The sequence below is a fragment of the Clarias gariepinus genome, chromosome 26 (assembly GCF_024256425.1).
Source record: "Clarias gariepinus isolate MV-2021 ecotype Netherlands chromosome 26, CGAR_prim_01v2, whole genome shotgun sequence".
In the NCBI taxonomy this organism is placed as follows: domain Eukaryota; kingdom Metazoa; phylum Chordata; class Actinopteri; order Siluriformes; family Clariidae; genus Clarias; species Clarias gariepinus.
In genome coordinates this window covers 22,296,615-22,310,660 of record NC_071125.1, presented here as the reverse complement: position 1 = coordinate 22,310,660, position 14,046 = coordinate 22,296,615, and the positions used below count along the sequence as shown (strand labels likewise).

General features: G+C 43.6%; 1 protein-coding gene and 1 long non-coding RNA gene across 5 annotated transcripts in view; one reads left to right on the top strand and one right to left on the bottom strand.

Annotated features, from left to right (window-relative positions):
- Window positions 1-14,046, top strand: part of rps6ka3b (ribosomal protein S6 kinase, polypeptide 3b) — a 45,841-nt gene that overhangs the window by 13,890 nt on the left and 17,905 nt on the right. Inside the window, exon 1 of one of the 4 annotated variants that reach the window (XM_053487554.1) lies at window positions 3,399-3,561. The exons of 1 other annotated variant lie outside the window; for it this stretch is intronic. In XM_053487554.1, coding sequence (XP_053343529.1) covers window positions 3,511-3,561 — 51 coding nt within the window. In that variant the 5' untranslated portion in view covers window positions 3,399-3,510. Of the gene's footprint in view, window positions 1-3,398; window positions 3,562-8,858; window positions 9,034-14,046 lie in introns of those variants that run through there. 2 more of the 4 variants (XM_053487551.1, XM_053487550.1) reach the window with 2 other exon arrangements.
- On the bottom strand, window positions 4,751-12,858 carry LOC128513965 (uncharacterized). The gene is made up of 3 exons (XR_008356423.1): window positions 12,361-12,858; window positions 7,564-7,690; window positions 4,751-5,777 (listed from the first exon to the last, which is right to left on the bottom strand). It is a non-coding gene; the product is annotated as an uncharacterized LOC128513965 (long non-coding RNA).

The following is a 14,046-nucleotide window of genomic DNA, read 5'->3' as shown; positions in this document are numbered from 1 at the left end:
TATATATATATATATATGTGTGTGTGTGTGTGTGTGTGTGCGCGTGTGCGTTTCCTTTCTTTTTGTTTGTTTACGAGGGTTTAAACAAGTCAGTTAGATTATTTTTTTCCCCTGTTGTGACCTCATATTAGAAGATCCCTTGCCCCAACTTGTTGCTCAGCTCTGCTGTTTCTCTGGGGGCGTGGCTCCTCAGTACCTCATTTACATAGACACTGAAACGGTGTGTTTGGAGAAGGAGTGTATATAAATAAAAGGACTTTGAGGTATGATATTAAAAAAAGACGCACACACTTTGAGGAAGCTTGGATACATGCGAATCAGTATCTTAAAAGTTAAAGAAGGAGTAAAATGCTGGACCTTTAATGTTGTAGGGATATTTCTTTAATGCATAAAGTCATCTAGGCTAAAAAACACACACACACGGTGAAACTATTGCTTGCTGACTTTTTAAACGCCTGCGTTTCATGTCAAGGGTTTGTCACCCCGAACGAGGTGAAGGCGATTTTAATAACTAATTAACTTTGAGTGTACGGTATTAAATTCCAGGGATAAGGGCTTTAAGCTTTTTGCACTTGTGTTCTGTTGTACTTTGGTCGCATTTTGAGAACTGCTGTGAGGTACAGTAAGCTTTTTCCCCTCCTACCTAATTCTCACTCGAGGATTTAAAAATGAAGTCGATATAAAAGGAAGGAAAAACAAACCAAAAATGCAAACTTTAAGCACGTCATTTCATCCCGTCTGTCAAAACCCAGCGTTTCGAGGAGCCACCTAGTTATCACGAGGTGGTGCCATGTTTTCTATTTAGGTGGTATCTTAGAAGACACCCTAAAAATAAAACCTCCACCCCATCGACATTTCATCTGGAATGAACATCGTGATCGCACTGGATCGGGAGAGACGATCGCACGTCAGCGTCTTTCAGAAGACGCCGAGACGCGTTATTCATCCTGGAACATGAAAGCACACTCGGTGCTCACATCTTCATCTACAATATAAGGTCATCGGCTAAACGTTCCACGGCGGGGACGGCGAGGTCCCCTCTTCAAACGTCCCACGCTAGCGGGTCACAAAGCACCGGGGCTTTTATGTGCGCCTTTGAGAGAGTGAAAGAGAGAGAGACGCCGAGAGCACCTATGTGTGGGTGTGTGTCACGGCAATTGTGGTGACTGCGCAAGGGTGGGGGGTGGGGGGTGATGTAGAGTCGAGGCAGCGGGTTAAACTCTCTCCTTTGTTTTCGCCTGAATAGGAGTGGGAGCACGACTCTGACCGTGCCGGCAAGTTTTTTTTTTTGTTTTTTTTCTTGTTCCCCCAGCTCAGTGACGGCGTGAATAAGGATCGAGCGCAGGCAGCCATTAGTTTAGGAGCCTTATAGCCTTGTACCTTCTAAAGGTGAGGACTTTCAGGAAAGGAGAAAGAGGAAAAGAGACCTGGCTCTCCTGAGGAGTCATTTCTGAGACAGGGAGGGGAAAAAGGGAGAGATGAATATAATTGAAAAGGGAGGGATAGAAAATCTTGCCAGATCTCGAGTTGGATGAACGAGATGAAGGGTTTGAGCACTAGACACATTTTACAACCTCACGGCGATACTGCGATGTCAAACCAGGACGAGAGACGTCTTGTCTTCGGAAACGACCTAGTTTACCTGCCGTTTTTCTGTACGTGACGGACAGCAGCATCTGTCATCTGCGTCGTAAAATAAAAAAATGAACAGGCTGGCTGGTGAAATCGTTCTCCTGAGACAGGGAGAGAAAGAGAGTGCCAGGAGGAACCGCTGCTGTTTTTCTCTCTGGCCGCCCTGTACGGGTTGCGTCAGCATGACTAAGCAAGCGTAGTCCTCTGTGCCTCGATGAAGGTCGCGCTCACAAGAGCGCGACTAATTAAAACGCAAAGGTCTGAACCTGGAGCAGGAATCCCCGACTCGGACTCCGAGGCTCCCGTTAGATCCGATCACGTTCCCCGCATTTTCCATCGTGCTGTTCCCGTGCTGTTTCCGAAGCTGATGCTCATTCGGAATGAAGCATAAAGATGGAACTGTTCTGGCTCCGTGCCCGTGTGTAAGTAGATGTTTTTTGGGGGGCAGCAGGGGGTCAAATCATTAGGATGATGTAATGCCTTCATCAGGGGGCACCAGGCTTCCTGAGTGCCCTTTGAGGACCGCAACGCCCCGGGGAATGTCCCGTGATCTTTCACTCCGCGCAGGAAGTCAAGTGAGCTGTTGGAACAAATCCGCCTCCACCTTCTGAACCTGGTGAACCGAGATCAGTCCAGCTTGCTGAGGAATGTGGAAGAGGCCAGCTTTTTATACGTTGCCAGTAGCAAACAAAATAGTTTTTGTTTCTCAGAAAAATGGGATTACACAGGTACATACAGTAGATCAGAGGTTTCATGGAGAGATAAGGGATTTAAGAGGAAGCGTCCCCTTCCTCTCTAGATGTCCCCTGTTAAGACGGATCTGCATAGAACTTTTAATCCAATTAAGTAGTACACAAACTCGACAAACTGAGGATCATTGTTTCCTCTACTGGTTTGTCTTGACTTGTCTTACAGATCTGGAAATCCACATACCACTACCATGACACATTTCTCCCCAGCTTTCACAATTATGAGTAAAGCTGGGGGAAAAAAAGAAAAAAAAGAACGCCCCTCTGTGCAGCGACCCAAGCAGTCATGTGACCGTAAAGGACGACGTTTGGGAAGCTGAACATCACACCCTGAGAAATCAAACCTTTTTTTATTCCAGCGTCTCTCCCTTTTAAAGACTTTTAAAGACTGCTACCCTGTTCTGCAGGGTTTATCCATCTAGATGGACAGTGACGGAGAGAAAGGAAAGCGGCGTCGTTCCGGCCGAGGCTCGTGGAGATGGTGTTCTGTCCATTCAGCATAAATTGCATCGAGCAGGAAGTGCACCTCCGCTCTAGCGCAACTGACAGGAAACCATGAGGAGCCAAGTCTTCCGACAGACATCCTCATGTACTCGGAAAGCAAACAAAACACCAGAAGTGTTTATTGCTCATTTATTTAAATGTTTCATCTTACCTTGTTTTGATGAATCACAATCTCAACTCCATAAGGTTCATCGAAAGAACTTTTTGTTTTTTGGTCAACTTGTATCTAGAAACACGCCCACTTTTTTTTTTTTTTTTTTTGCATTCCCATAAATCCCACTGTGATACCATGTTCAGGATCCAAAAGTTTTGTGTGTGTGTGTGTGTGTGTGTGAGGTAGTGGAAACCTTTCGAGGACGACCGAGATGCGCTCTCCGAAACAGCTGTGCCTCTTCCTGTGCAGATGTTGCCAGGGGAACAAGGACAGGACATGCTCTAATCTCAGCGCTGACCAGCAGCTCGAGGCCTTTCCTGGGCAGGCCCTTCCTCTGCAGTTTCTTTTGTGTAGTGTGTGTGTGTGTATGAGCACACATGGGCGGAGTGGCTTCTGCCAGCCTGCCTCAGCGTCTAGCCTGTACCGTCTGCGGGTCTCGTTCCCGGCCGGCTGCGGCGCTGACATGAAGACATGAAGATGCTGAAGATGTTTCCTTCACGCTTCAGGCAGAAATTCTCCCGGGTAGGCTTTTCACTTTTCTGTGTTTTTCTGAAATCCCGATTTTAATATATAGTGTGTGTACATCTGCCTTGAACCCTGCGTCTCTCAGGGAACTGCTTCCTCCCTGTCGATTCTGTCAAATTATCTATTTCTTTCTTGACAAAACTTGGATGAAGTGAGAGCAAACTAAACGACGGGACAGGACGCAGAGGTTACTGAACGCCGTGATGCCCCTCCTCTCGGGACGTTTCTCTGAGACGGGGATCCTGAATCGTCCAGCATGAAGAACCACATCGATGAACTTGCAAAAAAACAACAAAAAAAAAACAAAGAACAATCGCACCATCCGAACCAGCGCTCATTAATCCCCCCCACCACCACGTCGTGTCCTTTCACACACTTCTCTCTGTCTCTCTCTCACTCTTACTCGACTTGATGAAAGTTGGACGGACGTTGTCATGGTGCTCGTTGGCATCAGATCCACTGTCTTCGCGTCGGTTCTCATGATGGACACACGGTAATTAGCAAACATTCTCTCTCCGTCCCGAGCGGCTCTATTGTGTGGCGCTGAAGCGCAGAGTGAAGTTCTTTATGAACAGACTCCAGAGAACGTTTACAGTAATGAGATAGAGCAGAAAAAAACAATGGAGTGTGTGTGTGTGTGTGTTTCTTAACCCATGTGGACAGTGTATCATTATTTGTATCAGAATATTTTGCAACTGACAGCGACACTAATGGAATATATGAAGGCGGAATTCTGGGAAATGAAACTGAAGCGAACGCTGAGGAACTCGTTGACCTTTTATAAAGTCAGGTTTAATGAAGGTGTCTGAGAATGTTGATGACAATCAATGAGGCTTTTGTCCGACAGTCATAGCGAAGGGGGTGTGGCCTTTGTCCTTGTGACCGCAAAGGAGGTGTGGCCTTCAGGCTTCACAAAATGAATAAGGTGTGGCCTTTGTGTTTATAAAATAAGTGTGGCCTTTGTTTATAAAACAAAGGGGGTGTGGCCTTTGTTTATAAAACAAAGGGGGTGTGGCCTTTGTTTATAAAACAAAGGGGGTGTGGCCTTTGTTTATAAAACAAAGGGGGTGTGGCCTTTGTTTATAAAACAAAGGGGGTGTGGCCTTTGTTTATAAAACAAAGGGGGTGTGGCCTTTGTTTATAAAACAAAGGGGGTGTGGCCTTTGTTTATAAAACAAAGGGGGTGTGGCCTTTGTTTATAAAACAAAGGGGGTGTGGCCTTTGTTTATAAAAGGCTTTTGTGTTTGAAAGTGAATGAGGCATGGCTTTTTGTGGTTATAAAAAAAGGAGGGGGTGTGACTTTGTGCTTAGAAAATAAAGGTGTGGCTTTTGTGCATGTGACTGTGAAGGAGGCGTGGTGTTTGTGTTCATAGAATAAAGGAGGTGTGGCTTTTGTGCATTTGATGGTGAAGGTGTGACCTTTGTGCTTCCAAAATAAAGAAGGTGTGGCCTTTGCATATAAAATAAAGTAGGTGTGGTTTATATGCTTAAAAAAATGAAGGGGGTGTGGCCTTTGTGCTTGTGAGAGTGAAGGAGGTGTGGCTTTTACTTTTTACAGCCCAACTGAAGGAGGCGTGGCCGTAGTCCATGTGACTTAGCGTGAAGGATGGACTGTATAGGGTCTGTACCTGTCAATCTAAGCAAAGTGGGTGTGGCCTTTATACATGCTAGTGTAAATAAAGTAGGCGTGGCCTCTGTACTTGCTGATCTAATTAAAGGAGGTGTGGTTTTATTGTCTATCAGTCCATGAAGGTTTCCCCTCTACCGAACGGATACTCCGCTTAACAGACACACACTCCTCAGGAGCAGACACACACTCCTCAGGAGCAGACACACACTCCTCAGGAGCAGACGCACACACACTCTGCAGTCATCAATCACTTTATCATCGTGCTGTGTTACACAGGGACGCCTCGAATGTCAAATATATAAACGTAGCATCGGATGCAGTCCTCCAGAGCGACTCCATCACAAACACACCTGCATGCCAATACAAACAGGACTGTGACAGCGAAGCCCCGGGCGAGAGGAGTCGGTGCGACGTCACACAGTGGCGTCATTTCCTTCCATCTTTTATTTATGTGGAATCTGAATGACCTTCTGATTCACCCTGTACTTTCTCCTCATGAGTCACACATCTGACTCCTCCGTCTCTGTCCTCCTCATACACACAGTTACGCTCACAAGGTCTCGGGTGTGAGTGAGCTGATTGCCTGTGAGATATAAACATGTGAAGGAAAAAAAAGCCCAGCTCAGGGTTTTTGTTTTGCTTTTTTTTCCCCCCAATAATCTAAAAATGGTGAAAACCCCAAACAAAACATCCAGCCTGTGATCTGAATCATGAGTCGTTTTTTTTCTTAATACCTTAACATACTTTGGTGGTTATTTTTAGATCCAAAATTATGATTCAGACTCATTCCATGATCAAGCCCGCGCTGGCGGCGCAGATTATACCATGTGACTCGTAGAGCTCACTTATAATTGATTAGTTTAATCGATCTTCCTGTCCTGGGCTCGGAAATGTAGATATAAATTACGCCTTCATCGCTTCCTCTCTCTCTCTCTTTTTTTTTTCTTTCTCACTACTGAAATCTAGGGCTTTGCACGAGGGCTTCACTTCCTCCTGTGCGTACCTTGCTTTACATCTTTCTGCATTAGCTCCGCCCTCTTTAGGACACGAGGAGAGGAAACAAGAACAGATGCTGCGACACAGAACATGCTCATTTATTTATATATTTATTTTATGCCCATCCGGTGATTAAACTACAAACACACCTCGGTACTAATTTTATCACGAATGACAAACTTAAGGGAAGGAAATACAGGTCAACACGGGTTTAAAACAATAGTACCAGGGGGTGTTCAAGTCAAAGCGGGACTTACACTAATGCACTTATTCCAGTTTCTCACTAACGCCTGGACATCATCCAGCTAGAAAGTTTTCTCAGTATAATAATGTATATAATGTTAATGTAATATTAATATCATAATATTAGTATATATATCAATATATAACTTATAGCAATAGCTTTAGTATTAAAATATTAATGCATATTTTTCTTTTCTTAAAGTATGTATACTTTTTTTTGGCTGACTCTCTCTCTTAGTCTCTCTCTCTCTCTTTCTCAGTCTCTCTCTCTCTCTCTCTCTCTCTCAGTCTCTCTCTCTCTCAGTCTCTCTCTCTCTCTCTCTCTTTTAGCCAAGCTCATTTCTTTAAACAATTTAAACCGGGTCTTTAGTTTCTCCTACATTTTAATGAGTTATTCTGATTCTTACTTCATTTTTTTGTTCTTAATTTATTATCTCGCCAAGTATAGAGAGACCTTAAGATGAGCTTCACAGAGCTTCCAGCTTTATTAAGTCGAGCTAAATGATTCATATTTCCTTTTTTTTTTTGAGAGAGAGAGAGAGAGAGAGAGAATTCCTCCTACGTTTCTTTCTTCCTTTTTTGTGTTTTTTTTCGTCCACTCCACCCAGAAACCTGAGGGTGTGCAAACTTTTTGTGCTCAGTTATATTTGATATGTTGTAATTATATTTAATTATATACATAATGATACAGTACGCTACAAACATATTTTAAAAAAAAAGAAGAAAGAACAAAAAATGTATAAAAACAAGTAAAACAAGCAAGTAGAAATATGCAGCATGGATACGGATTAATTATTACTATGGATTAATATTTATTCTTTGTTTATTTATATTGGTCTTTTAGAGCTTTTAAGAGCAAATTTTTACATATGATCCCGTACTCCTAATAATAATAAGAATAAAGTATTTTGTGACTTTAAAAACTTTCAAAATACGCAAGGTTATAAAAATTGAACCTAAACTTAAGCATCATTAACGCATTAGTTAACCCCCCTTACAGTCTCTCCAGTGCAGACGTCTGTCCCTCGTGTGTCCCGAGGTCGGAATGTCTGATCATCTCCCCTGCGTCAGCTCGAGGCATTTCCTCGCCGTCGAGTGAAAAACCCTTAAACCACTTTGTACAGACTGACCTTTACAGAGAAGCGTAACTGGAGTCCGGGACGCCTCACAGCTGTTCCGGTGTGTTGCGTAACTCATCTTCACGCGCACACACACACACACAATCCAGGTCCGCACTGGCCTCTCATAGCTCTTTCTCTTGAAGCCAAGAAAAAAACAACAATGCAGCTTGTCATGCATTAAAAATCATTTAAAAACCAAACACTTTCTGCCTGCGAGAGCACTGGGACTGGAGACTCCTTCCATAACCAGCGACCTCTTTGTGTTGGTTAAATTTCAACACGATTTAATGAGTTTATTATTAGTCTTGGATGGTATGAGGCAGCACTTGTGTTTAGTCGTTGCTATAGAAACAATGACATCATCAGTGATTAAAGGATGAATCTTAAGTTTTAGCTTAAATGTTTTTATAAAGCTAAGATTATTCACAAGCTGGCTGGCAAACAGAGTCGTGTGTTTTTGTTTTTTTGTTTCCCCCTCATGTAACTCGTTGTGTTTGAGAGCTTGACAAATTGTTCTGTAAATTTTTGCGTTCTTGCTGTAGCGGATAAAAAAACCCGGTAGCGCTGACAGGACACCTGCGTGTCCGGGACGTCCAACCTCGTCAAACCGCTGGCTTTTGAGAACGCATTTCATTATAGAAAATAAAACGGACACTTTCTAATTAACCAGAACGAAGAGCGCAGAAGGTCGCGTTGTCGCTGTCGATTGTTTAATAACCGTGACGGGTCTGGTGACACGCGAGCGGAACACACCGGCGCTCGCCAAGGCCGCCGGCTGACCTCGTCGCGCTGTGCGAAGCCACTTCCTAAATCCGTCCCCCAGAATTCCTAGCATGCGGTGGCGAAGGCCGCGGAACTGGAAAGCGGCTTCATGTTCCCTTTAGGTAAAGCCGATACCGCTAGCGCTGCCTCCTGTTATTCTCGTGCGGCTTTGTGAGGCTAATGAATTGCCGCGGAGGCAGAGGAAGTGCTCGGGTTTCAGAACGCTGTTGTTTTGATCCGTGCATCACACGCATGTCTTTGGTTTGGCACCCAGTGGGGGAGTGGAGGGCGTACTTACATCCGAGCGGTGCTTGGCTCCGCACGACAGGTGCTTTTAATCTCAGCTGTAGAGCTCCATCCTGAAATGTGTGTGTGTGTGTCAGTGTCAGCTGATTGCAAACATGGGGATCTCCAGCTTTTTCTGAAAGGGGACTTTGGAAGGGAAATCTCGCACTGTGGATGGAGCTCACCCTTCCTCTGGGCTTCCCCGTTTAGTCAGACATGCCAGGAATTTTGACACGCTGACAATCTTTTGCATTCACACACACACACACACACACGTACTCGTGAGCAGAAGCGGGACTCTGTGCAGTTATGGACGGGGGTAAGGCCTGGGCTGTGGCGCTCAGGACGGCGCTGGTGTGTGCCGTACGGTTCAGACTCAAGGCTCTCCGTCGTCTCGTCCACACGCGGCCGCCGAGACTCTTCAGCCGAACCGTGAGTACTGTAGCTCCGAAGATTTATTGTCGTAACAAAATACAAGTGCTGTAGAAGTGTTATTGGGAAGCACATTAGGATTCTTCATTCACAAAATGGAACGAGTTACACTGAAGGACTCGGTGAATGTTGAATGTTTTTTTTTTGTTTGTTTGTTTGACAAAGTTGAAGAATAAAAATTTACTGTATTTAAAATTCTCACAAGAACCGGGTTGTGATTTTCTTGATTTCTAATTTACTCGTCTCTTAAGTTACCGGTTGTCTGAAGGAATGCGTTTTATTATTAATACTTTCACAGTAAACATGTCAATAACTAATAATAGATAAACAGATCTTAAGGCACTTAAGGCGTGGTGTGATGAAGTGGAGTAACGGTTACCAGCAGGAGGAAGATAATTTTTCTTTAAAAGAATTTCAGAAAGTTTTTATTTCTCTATTACTCCTTTGAATCGCCTGCCGATCTTTTGTAGCCGACACGTAGGGATTGCAATCCTTCATCTCGCGTCATCGTAACCTTCTGAGTCGTCGTTGTCACACTTTTCTTCCAACTGCAACCTCTCCTTAACCAAACCCTCACGGAAACTTTATTAGGAATCACAGATGTGAGTTAGTTATTTCTTTTTCTATTTGTTGAATATGTGTTCAGGGGAAAGTAAAGTAGAGTAGTTTCGCTAAGGTGTCGCTCTGATGATCTGCCTCGCTGAACTTGTTCTCCTCAGAAACGAGCGGTGCAGGGTGGGATTCTCTATTTCCGATAGTTTGAATAATGAACGTAGCGACGTGGAGGACTGGCTCGTACAGTTCATGTTGAATAATGTGTCAGCAAATCCTCCCAGCCTTCATTAGGAAGCGTAGATGCGCGCAAGCTGGTTCGTGTTTAGAAGCAGTGGACCGGCGACACGCATCTAAACACCTAAACGTTTATCCATAAAAAAATGTATACACATTTGTTCCTTAAAGGTCCCACATTTAAGATTCCTTTAATTAGTTAACACCCGCCCCAAAGCTCCGCCCCCAAAGTGTGGTTGTTATAGCAGCTATAATCACTCTGTCCCTCAGCAGGGTTTCTTTGTATCCCAGAGGAATTTAGGCTTTAATCTAGACCAGTAGCTGAATTCTTTAATTGTTCTTATTTTAATCACTTTATTATTTATGACTTCAATACTTTAAATAGCTTTAAATCTGCTTGTTTATGTAGAAAGCGGTCTGTTTTCATCTTGCGTTCAAACACCTCACTCTCACCATAACATCTCGTCTAGGCCCGCTGTGTTCCTAAAACAGGAAGCGACATGACAAGTCTAACCAATTACCCTGTTCACCCCCCTAACACACACACACACACACACACACACCACACACACCAGGAGTGAGTCAGTTTCACACACTTTCTTTCCTCACCTCTGAGGGGGAAAAAAAAAAGGATGGAAAGCCAGTCTAGACACAATCTTCCCCTTAACAATAGAACACACGTACAGGTCGAATACTGCACTCCATCAGGCGATGATGACGACGGAAAAGTTTTGGCACCCTTACAGCGGACAGCGTGTGCCCTGCTCGGGCCTGGACGTTATTCACGCCCGTGTCCACAGCCGCCATGGAAAAGAGCGCATGATTCATTTCTCACTTCCTCTCAGGATTAGATTATATCCCCAGCCTACTTTTATTTGAGTGATCGCTTGTAATGTTCTTGGCGCATGACCAATGTTTAACGGTCACTTTAGTAAATCTGCGCAGATCTGTCATGATCTAATGGAGCTGTGAGGTACAAATATATGGAACCCTGACAGGTCGCGGCGGCAGTGCAAACCCAGTCTTTATTTCCCTTTTGTTGTGAAGCTGTTGGTATAAGAAAAAAAGAAAAAGAAAGAAATGGTTGATAGGAAATACTCTTTATTTTACTCATTGGATTTATTTCTTTTTTTTCAGTTTTTGAAAAAAGGGAAAGGAATAAAACAAACTACAATAGGAGGGGTTAAATATGCGCTGATCGATCGACCAGTGACCGATATTAAACTTTATCAGCTATGACCGGTGACCCGGAGATCGGTCTCAAATACGACCGATATAATTATATAATTATTAGTTTAAATGTTTTATTTAATCTGATATTAGCATCATCAAAGAAACGTGTATTCAGTGTATCTTTAAATGAAATAAAATAGAAAAAAAGGAATGGAGTAAAATAGATTGGAAAGGAATAACAGAGACTAGAAAAGAACAGAACACAGGATGGAGCGAAGTGGGAGAGACTGCAGCAGAACGGAGAATGGAACCGAATAAAACAGAGAACGGACATGAATAAGACGGAGAACGGAGCAGAGTGGAATAGAACGAAGACTGCACAGAAACAGAAATTAGCTGAACAAAAATGAGCAGAACATAGCGGAACGAAAAACGGAGCAGAACAAGATGATGAACAGAGAAGAAACAGGACGAAAAATGGTGTGAAGGAAGAGTGAAACTGATTAAATGATGAAGTAGAACGGAATGAAGAATGGAGCAGAACAGAATGGAGAGAAATGGAACGGGTCAAGGAGAAAAGAACCGAGAAGAAGCGGGACGATAAACAGTGCAAAGGCGAACGAAGTGTGGAAGTGAATGAATGACCAAGTGGAATGAAAAAATGGAGGAGAAAAGAGTAAAATGGAGAGAATATCGGAACAAATCAAGGAACGAAGATCGGAACAGATCAAGGAACGGATCAAGGACGGAGCGAATGAAGAAACAGAGCTGATCAAGGATTGGAGCGGAACAGATAAAGAATCGGATCAAGGACTGTAAATCGGAACGGATCAAAAAAACAAAGAACAAAATGATGAGTGACAAAAAAACGAAGCAAAAATGGCTTAAAGAATGGAGGGAAGAACATGGCGGAGCGGATCGAAGAATGAAGCATAACTCAACGAAGAACAGAGCAAATGAGATTAAAGAACTTGAGCAGAATGGCACCGAGTAGACCAGCAGAATAGAGTGGAGTGGATGAAGGAGTGGAATAAAGCAGGGAATGAAGCGGAGTGGAACCGCATGGAGTGAAATGATGGGAAACGATTAAAACTGTGTTGAAAAGAACAGAATTGTTATTGCTTTAAAAGTACAGAATTACTCTAACGCTTGCGATCATTTGGCTCTTTATACAGGATAAAGTATTAAAGTGAAATACGAGGTACTGAAGTACATCAGACCCAAACGAGACATGAGTGTGTAGAATTTGGTCAGTGTTCCTGTAAATACCAGCATAAGAACTTTGTATGTGTACAAAAAACTAATTAATTTGTAAATGTTGTGAGTATGTGCAGTGTGTTGGTGTGTCCTGGAGACTGTACACACCTGCTGGAACGTCTCCACGGGTTCTGTACAGAACGTGTCATACAGACGGTGTGGATCTCGGGCGCGGCTCACGCTGATCTCCTCGCTCTTCTACTGCAGGAGCTCTCGAGGAGCCGGCTCGCTCTAATTGAGGACATCAGACAGCTTTAGATGAGAAGGCAGATTAGGAGTGCTTGTTTGCGGCACGGAGAGGCTCTCTGCAGCGCACTCACACACACACACACACACACACACACACACAAACACACTCGAAAGCAGTGAGAGCTCAGAATTTCCAAACAGGAAGACTTTGATCACAAACCGTGTTTGCTGTCGACTTGTATTATATTTATGACCGGAAAGACGGGATTAACAATTTTACAGCGATACGGTCGAGTTGATTGTTAGCAGACAGGCCACGCCCATTCGCACCGCATTGAGACAGTGTATCGATTCTACACTCGTGTTAAACAAATTAACGTCTTCATGTTGGCGACGGAGAACCGCATTGTCTTCGAACCAACTGGAATCTTTCGGATTGGAGATTCCATGAGATGTGTGTTTTCACGCGCAAACCAATAAATCGGGATATAATTTAACACTTCACCATTCCGACACCCGGAATATCTTCTTTTTTTTTTTTTTTACATACGCAAAAGCTGTTCTTTCTGATATGAAGCGTTTAATCTGAGGAGACGAGGTATTTTTCTTCAACTTTGAGAACGCCTTTATCTTTTCCCAAAAAATTCAATCCCGTTATTAGCGGAATATTAAAATTAACGCTATTGTTCGGCAATATTGAATTGAAAGTCAGAAACCCGGAAATAATTTCTTGTAATGTGTTAGAAAATAAAAATCATCGCAAGTGCTACTCTGTTTACTAATGTCATGAGCAGCCATGTTGATTTGACGTCGCTTTGATTGTCCGCGGTTTCCGAGTAGGAATTTGGTGTCGTTTTTTTTTTTTTTCTGTTGAAGCTGGGAAATTCTTGTCTAAACCTTTCTCAGACGCCGACAAAGAAACAATCCTGATGTCTTCTAGACTCCGCCTTCTTTGCGTCATATTAACAATGTGGAACTTCGCAGAAACGACGGTTCCTAAACGATGGTCATGTTAAAGCGCTGTGGGTATAACATCAAAGAAGCAGCACACGTGTATAAGACCGTAAAAAAAAACACCCTAAGATTCTTTAAAGCAGGAGCGATCCTGTCGAGTCAGACCACACGGCGAGCAGCGAGAGCTCCATTGCCAAGTGTGCGCACAGGTGTCTTTAAATCCTGTGATTAAGAGGTGGGACGTGAACTTCCTGCATCGTCACCATCTGCGGGCTGAGTCACACGCCACCGAAATATCACCACAAAGACGAACGCGCATGCGCACACTCGGACAAAAAAAAAATCACATTTCTGTGCGCGACGCCCCCTCAAACAGACAGGAGGTTTAATTGCGACCTGATGACTTAAACACCGTTTCCTGCGCGCTCGAGGTTTGTTTGGACGCGAGCCTGAAAGCGTAGCGCGCCGCTAAAGAACGGGTTTCAAAATGACGAGGTTTATTAACGTTATTATCAATGTTAACAAAGCCAAAATATCATTAAAAAATTAAAAAGTCTGTACTTAACTTGAGCTCATCTATCAGCAAGTGTCAAAACGTTCCCCTCCAAAGCGAGGCGTTAGATTCCATTCCTGGCACCATCAAGATGAGGC